At 47.0% G+C, this 8,523-nt stretch overlaps 1 protein-coding gene across 2 annotated transcripts in view; it reads right to left on the bottom strand.

The window, feature by feature from the left end:
* Positions 1-7,094: 7,094 nt before the first annotated feature.
* LOC120695697 overlaps positions 7,095-8,523 on the bottom strand; it is a 34,284-nt gene continuing 32,855 nt past the window's right edge. For both annotated transcript variants that reach the window (XM_039978919.1, XM_039978921.1), the window contains exon 5: positions 7,095-7,457. In XM_039978919.1, coding sequence (XP_039834853.1) covers positions 7,110-7,457 — 348 coding nt within the window. In that variant the 3' untranslated portion in view covers positions 7,095-7,109. The remainder of the gene's footprint in view (positions 7,458-8,523) is intronic.

The raw sequence follows: 8,523 nt of genomic DNA on the forward strand, positions 1-8,523 counted from the left end.
GGCGGCAGGCTCGAGGACGTACGGGCGCTCTCCACTCCTCCACTCACGCGCACACACTCCACTCGCAACTTCGCAAGGCACGGGGGCGCACGGCAAGGGTGAAGGGCCGGGGCCAATAATCGGCTCGGCAGGCAGCTCGTCGGGACGCGACAAAGGAAAACAAGAAAAGGGGGAAGCCTCGGGATCAGCGGAGTTTTTGTTCGGAGCATCGTCCCGTCGTCCGGTAGTGCGAGGCGATGACTGGGATCCCGCGCTACGCACCATGGAAAAGCAATAGGGCGGGCCCGGGAATCTCAAGTGAGCCGAGGCGGCGGCATCGGCATGGGAATGGGGGATGATGGAGGAGGACACGAGGAAAAAAAGTGGAGAAGTAGCGAGAGAAGAGCACCCAATCATGCATTCACGCGCCGTGGGCGTCTGCGCGGTGGCCCTGCCCCTGCGTGCTTGCTACGACCCGACCGCGAGTCCGCGAGTATGGGGAGGGAGTAGCTCACGGGCGCCCTCGCACTGCAGGTCTGCCACTCCCGGCCCGGCAGCAGGAACGAGAACGAACGCGCGCGCATGTGAGTATGTGATGCCCGCTCCGCTCGGGCTCTGGCTCCGTGCCCGTGCGGATCCGCATCGAGATCGCGCGCGCGTGATCACCGACAGATTCACCTGCAGGGACACGACGCGAGCAGATTCTCGGGCTCTCGGCAGCCCTCGGTCCTGCGTCCCTCGCTCGTGGTCCGGCAGTGACACAGCAGCAGGGAGGCCACTACAAAGCCAGCGTGCGTGGCCTATCGATTCGATTCGGGCCCCGTTTGGTTCATCTGTGATATGAACAGTAACCGCAGAATCTTTCATGATGGAGGTTTAAACCAAGTTTATTTGCAAAAAATTTTCACAATGGTGCAACTTTGCGCCACGAATCTAATGAGCAAAAAAAATTGTGATTGGCTACAGTAATGCTACCATAACTATTCTCTAATCATGCGGTCAAAGACCTCATTAGATTTGTCTCGCGAAAAGATTGTGGAGTTAGTTTTACAAACTGTTTTTATTTAGCACTAGTAATTGTTGGTCAAAATTTATACTAGGTGTGCTAGAGATCAAACCAAAAGGGGCCTCGGATTCAGACCTGCCACTCACTCTGCCAGCCAGACCAGAACGCTGAGGAACTGTGCTTGTGCGCAGGCAGCGGCACAGCCACGCACGCCGCGGCCCCACGTGCATGCCGTCGGGGCCAGCCTGCTCCGGGGGGCGCCCGTCGTAGGGTCAGGTCAGCAGCTCACGCGCCACCCGTCCTCCAACAGTCCAACTCCAACCACATAGCTCGACTACGCGAGTTGCATCATGCGGCGGCACGGGCTTCCCTCATCTCGTCCCTGCCAAGGTTACCATGCTCGCTCCCCTGGGCAGAAACTCTAAGTTACAATACTTAGGTCCTATTTACTTGGTGAAAAATTATTAATTTTGACACTGCACTATATTTCGTTGTTATTTGACAAATAATGTCCAATCAGTTAGACTCTGGCTGTGCTAATCAGGCTTGCAGAGTGAGTGACAGTTAGACTTAGGCTTAAAAAGATTCATCTCGTGCTGATCTTTTTTTTTGAAACGAACTAAGCAGGAGAGCTGCCGATTATATTAAAAAGAGGAACAACGCCCAGACTGGGCACCACAACAAACACAACGATGCCACCACTAATCAGTTAGACTGTGTAATTAGTTATTTTTCAACTGCATTTTAATGCTCCATGTATGTGTCCGAATATTCGATGTGACGGATACTGTAGAAATTTTTTTGGAACTAAACAGGGCCTTAATCAAATTAATAAAAAGGTGTCATCTGATCCATTAATTAATAAAAAAGGTGTTTAGCTTGGGTGGTTAGGTCGTGCTCGTTAGAGTGCACAGCCAGCCATCCCGGTTTCTGACTCCCGCTGGTCGCGTTTTTGGTAGAGTGCGGGACAGACCGACCGGGGCTTGAACAGGGTTTTTTTCCCAACCGGTTTCCGGTAACCGCCGGCCACCGGTTCCGGTTTACCGGACCGGTTGGAGCGGTAACCGGTTAATACCGGACAAAACCCGATTTGAATTCAAATTTCTCCGGAGAAGCGAAACCGACCGGTATACCGGCCGGTTTTGCCGGTATACCGGTAGTTTCGAGCAGTTTTCCGACGCTTAAAAAATGGATCCCCGGTATGAAATAAAAGGAAATTTCGGCATTAGCTATGCACATTTTAATGTAAATGACCCTACCAAAGCAATAATATATAATCATGCATACAAATACAATAGTAATAAGCGTGCATACAAATACGGAGTCATACACATATACACATGAAATGAAAGTTCAACGTAGGAATGGGAAGACCCCCATTTGGGACGCGGTTTGGTATTCGGCGGTGGACATCAAAGCGATACCTCGCACTCTAAGCAGCTCAGCCTTGTAGTGTTGCCAAGTTTGGCCCATCCACGCAGATGTTGTCTGTCATTCCTGAACTAACATTGTATAAAAATGGGGGTCTTCCCATTCGTACACCCATCTCGTCGGTGGCTGCATACTGATGTCAGGAATGTGGTAGTGAAAAGAGTGCCTGGAATCGCTGTAGGAGGAAGAAGAGTGCTGTGGACTACGTGCACGACATTCTCCGGTCCAATCTCTTCCACCACCTTTCGAATCTCCTGCAATGGAAGACAAATTGTTTAGTAAGTGACATGACAAAACAAACACAATGTGAATGGAACATGTTTAGGGAGTACCTTGAACAAATATGCAGCATCTTGGATTCTTTCAGTCAAAAATCCTAAAACAAATCATCTAATATTCTAAATCTTACCTAAAACCTATAACTTTTCAGCCATACACCTAAATGTAACCCAAATCCTAAAACAAATCATCTAATATTCTAAATCATACACCTAAATATGCCCTAACCAAGCATCCTACTAAAAAATTTGGAGCTCTTACCTTCTCTCCCGGTCGGATCGGTAACCGGCGACACCGACCGGTAAACCGCTCTTACCGGCCGGTAAGCCGGCCACTGGCACCGGTACGCGCCGGATCCGGGGGTGCACCGGTAAGCCGGCCTAACCGGGCACGGAGCGCGGCTAACCGGCCGCGGACGCCGGTCGCCTCCTGGGGGACGGAGGGGTGGCGCACAGGCACCGGCTGCGGCCGGATAGGGAAGGATTCTGGGGTGCTACCCCCCCGGGTCACAAGGAACCCTATCTAAGCATACAGACCGCCATGGGCCTTAATGAGCCTTCTTTTTTTTTCTTTTTCTTTTTTGAATTTACTTTAAAATTCCTCAAACTAGGCTAAATGAACGAATTTTTGAGAAATTTTTACATCATTAGATTCTTCACACCGTGTAGTATTTTTAGGGATTTTCTGGGATTTTTTCATTTTTTTGAATTCAAATTTGAATTTTGAATTATGGCCGGTTTGATACCGGCCGGTTCACTAACCGGGCCGGTCCGGACCGGTTCCCACTGGTTAGGTGAACCTTGGGCTTGAACCTTGGTCCCCATGCCACGTTCCTCCAGGTGGCGCTAGCGCGCTCTCTCTCGATCTCTCAATCAAGAACCAAATCTATATTATCTATATTATAATATATTACTCCCTCCTTCCCCGTTTATAATGCATGGTGGAACATGACACGGTCTTCTAAACAACACTTTGACCATTTATTTATTATATATTATATCACTTTTGATTATAAACTTATAATCATTGTAAAATATATTTGATTATGAATCCAATCATATGAAATTTGCATTATAAAAATAAAAATTTAATAGTCAAATTATTGGTCAAAGATGACAAGGTTTGAATCTTGATATACGTGTATGCCTTATAAACAGGGAAGGAGGGAGTATAAAGATTGAAAACAATTGAAATTTTTTTTCACTCCTACTCGCGGCGCGTCCGATTGTGTCCCGGCCGCCCGCAGCGCTCACGCCCGATGCCTCCTCCTCCGGCTCGCCACACGCCCAGAAGATGGAAACTGGAAAACAGGGCCCCACTGGCGGTGATGGCTTGTGCAGCTCTGAACAAACGAATCGAAGACTCGAAGTCATAAATGAGTGGGTACAGATGAAAAACTAAGGCGTACGCTATACGATAGCAAACAAATACGAGTTGCTGGCATTGGGTTGCTATATGCGTTTCTTGTGTAGATATGGTTTGCAGAAAAATAAAGAACAACAATTGGGTTGCTATATGAGATTTTTTTTCCGCCAAGGGGTAGATTTGGCATGGACTTATATATGAACTTTTACCTCAAATTAACTTTAAATGTGGCTTGTAACGTAACTCGTGGTTATGGTCAAATTGTAAGTTTTATAATAAAACTTTAAGATTTATACTAGGTATCTTTAGAAACACATGCTTGCCGCGGCCCGCGGGTGTGCTATACTTAGCCTATTACAAAAACAAGTAAGGCTATTTCATCGGCTTCAAGTACACTTAGGCATCGAGTTCAAACTGCTATACAATAATATGATTAGAGAAACTACTCCCTCCATATTGTAAATAATTTAATTAATACTTAATTGGATAAAAATCTAATTAGATTTCTTAAATCACGTGCGTGTCGCACGTGCAACTATGCTAGTAAAGAGAAAAGTTCGATTTATGCCTTCAACTATCATAAAAATATGATTTTTAATCTTCCATTATAAAACAAATATGATTTTTAATTTTCATCTATAAAACCGGACAGGGCCATCTCTGACTTTTTGGTAGCCTGGTGCGTAACAAAAAAAAATGAGGCCGCACATTCACTGTTAAATACAAGAGAGTATTGAAAAACTTATTGTCATTAACGAACTGGGCTATATAACTGCATGTACTGGCTATGTAGCTGCACGTATCGAGCTTTGTTGGCAATTGTGACTTGACAAACCTGTTAACATAACAATTTTTAGAGGCCCGGTGCGGTCGCCCTGCCCACACTGCCTCAGAGTTGGCCCTGAAACCAGATAACAGAGACTATTCAACCGTCAAAATAGTCAAAAAGTTGTAATTAGATCTGAAAAAACAAAACTAATTCATTTTAAATCAAAAAAAAATATGAAACTAGTACCAAAATTATTTTAAAATGTAACATATCTATTACTGCAAGCAACCAAATATTACGAACATAAAGAATTAGATCCGAATAACTGACAATTATCTTGCCAATAGATTGGTTATATTTTTGAAAAATTCTTTATACCTATTTTGTATTTTTGATTTAAAATAAATTATTTTATGAATTTTTAATTTAAAGTTAAATATATTTAATTCTTATAAAATGGAAAACTACCTTCGAAATGATCTAAAGGGCCAAAATTTGTCCAGTTTCAAACAGTTAGATAACTTCTATTATCCAATTTCTAGAGGATGTAAATTGGACTTTTCTTCTAAGTAAAAGCGTGTGTGTTTATTTGGTCATCGATTCATCGTTGCTTGCGAAGCGAAAGCGATGTTGGGCGGGCGTGCATGCCCTCCACGCGCTCAGTTGCATTGGGTGGTGTCAAAGCAACACAGCGATCGTAGGCTCTCCTAGCTAGAAGCAGGTGCACTACACAGCTGCTGTCTGCTGACACCTCCGTCCAGTCCCCTTGCCGTCCCCTCCCTCCCCTGGGGTCGTGCTCAGGCCTCAACACAGCAGCAGTCTGCATGCGCGGCACCTACCCCCCCGCTCGGCCGCTTTCGGTCGAGAGCCGCCACGTAACATCATGACTCCTCAGCACGCACGGACTGAAACAGGATGGGGAGAATATCTGGATGGCCAAACTTATTCCTGATGTATACGACTTCTCTTTGCTTCAGTTCGAACAAGAGCATGGATGTATACGACTCCTGATGACTTCCAACCTTGACCGCTGTCGCTGCGGGGTTCCGGCACGTTTGATTGCAGAGTTGGATTTAATTGCGTACATGCATGGTACACGATCTAGAAGACGTACTCCTATATGGAATTCCACGATGGAGAGTCCTTTGAAGTTTGATCGAGCCCGTCAAACATGGAGCACGCACGGAAATCTCCTAGTTGGCCTCCTGGAGATGGGCCACGTAGTTGCACTTTATTTGGGCCCCGGCTCGACACGAGGAACACACGTCTTTTTCCATCTTTCTCTCGGGCTCTATGAGTGGAGCTCAATAACAACCGGAAAATCTATACATCTCCCGGAAGTTAGACTTTATATATGATTCGGCCAGCATGCTGAGAAAAGGAAAGGCCACACCAGCCCAGCTGGGTGAGATAGTGGTGGTGGATTCCGCTGTTTTTAATGCACACCGTGAAAGCAGAAAGTCTGGCCAGTTGGAGTTGAGGATCGGTGGTGGGAGGACTATGGGCCTGTTTGGATACAATTATAAGCTGCTTTTCCGGCGAGAGAACGCGAGAAGCGAAAAAATCCCGCCAAACGCCTTGCGATACGGTCGATTATTTACGTCGCGGCTTCAGTTGGCGGGCAGAGTTTGTACTGAAAATCAAGAATCGAAAATCGCAGCCACAATCTCGATTCTCTGCATCGCCGCGAGGCCCAGTCGCGGGTTCCTCGTGAGCGAAGACAAACAGGCCCTATGTGCCCGCTTTTTGCCGGCACCTGGCGATCCGCCCGCTTTGCTCTCTCTCTAAGATCCCATCAACTATAATATTTGCTCTTAGTTTTCGATGAAACTTTCCATTTTAAGATACATGTAGAACGGAAATAAATGGCTGGGATTCTTGCTGGCAGGAGAGAGGAGCGGACTGCTTCAACATTGGGGTGACACGTGTCGCAACATTAAAATGCATTTTTCTTTTAAACCATGTCGCGGCATGGTTGGTCCAGGGAAATAAAATAGCATCTATAAATTGGGTGCAGAACAAACATCGTATGTTTAGGGCCGGGCCTCGCGCAGAGACCAACTTCACATTGTGTCATTACCATGTGCCGACTTCATCATTAACTAAAACTCAAATTACAGCAGCAACGACCAAATTGTCAGTAACAAGCATTCTAACAACACTCCGGTAACAGGGGAATCTGGAATTATCAGGCTCAATCAGGCCAACCATTTCCAGCTGCACCAAGAAAGCACACCCCTCTTAGCTTATTTGACAAGACCATCAGTAATAATCTTGATATCAGTCAAAGATTATTTCAATAGCAGATGAAAGCCCATCTGTTAGATGCTCCCTTATTAGATTCTTACCACCCTCATCAACTGGAAAACTAGACCCTGATGGAGCCTCAAGGTGCATGGCATCACAATCATCGCATGGTTCTTTATTGTGCAAGCAGATCATCCTCAGCCGGGCAGCACACCCCATCACAAGCCTCATGTATTTCATCATCTTACAATCCATCTCGAAGCCTCCTATGTCCAGTAACTTCAAGTTGTAATGCTTGAAGCCAGATGATGCTTCCCATGAAACATTGACCCTCTCAGCATTGTCCACATGGTCATTCCTTCCGCACACATGTCTTGACACCTGTAAAAAAAAAATAGCAATGCCACGCGTCATACGCAGAAGGACGTGATGGATCTGTGGCAAAAGCATACACTGCTGCAGAAGAAAAGCTGCTTACCGTGAGGAAGAAATTCTTCAGAGAGGGTGCGGCTTCAAGGAGATAGACAGTCCAGTCAAGGTCACATTCAGCGAAGATGTTGGAGAGGCACAAATCCGTCAGATTGCTAAAGATAGGTTGGAGCAGTTTGGGGTCTTCAGGTTTAACCCAAATCTGCAAGAAGCAATCAATCAATAAAATTAGAATGTGTGTCACGTGTAGCCCTAGCCCACTGAATCAGGCAGGGTATCAATTAAGGAGGAAGTAGCATTCATACCGTCCTATCATGGAAGTCCAAGCTCACAATTTCCAGTCTTGTGCCTGACAGCCAGTTGCTCAGCACGAACGGCGGCTGCCAATTCATGGTAGCGCAGCCGAAATCGATGCTCCGAAGGCTTGGGACGTGACCGTAAACAACGGGAGGGCTTCCACCCATCCAAATGTCATAAGAAACCACCATGAGTTTAGGGACCCGGACAAGCTCGATCCGAACATAGCCGCAGAATTCAAATGCCAGCTCCACCAGCCGCGAGCGTGGCGCGTCGATCCGCAGGACGGATCGCCGGCCAGAGTCACAGGACTCGATGCACAGGCGCTGCAGCTGGTCGCAGGCGTTCAGCAGATCCGGCACATCGGACTCGTTGAATCTCATGTTCTGAATGCAGAGGCCTCTGAGACACCTGAATGCGTAGGGGTAGGAGCTGAAGAATCTGACGTAGGGGCGGAGCCACAGGGTATGCCGGGTGGGCCGTGGCATACCCTGCGGCCAGCCCAGTTTGCTGCTCCAGCACATGTGTATACGAGAGAGAAATAAAAAACTATCTAGGCCAAGTTTAATCGTTGCGTCGTCTGGTCAGTTCCTCGCGAGGCTGCGATCCCATCGCCCGGTCCTTCCGCCTGCGGCCTGCTGGCTTGCTGTGCAGGACGGCTGCCATTTGCTGGTGTGGTGCATGCTCGTACATTTTTTTCATGATTTGTCTCTCGGCCCCT

This window comes from Panicum virgatum, chromosome 2K (genome assembly GCF_016808335.1).
Source record: "Panicum virgatum strain AP13 chromosome 2K, P.virgatum_v5, whole genome shotgun sequence".
Lineage (NCBI taxonomy): Eukaryota > Viridiplantae > Streptophyta > Magnoliopsida > Poales > Poaceae > Panicum > Panicum virgatum.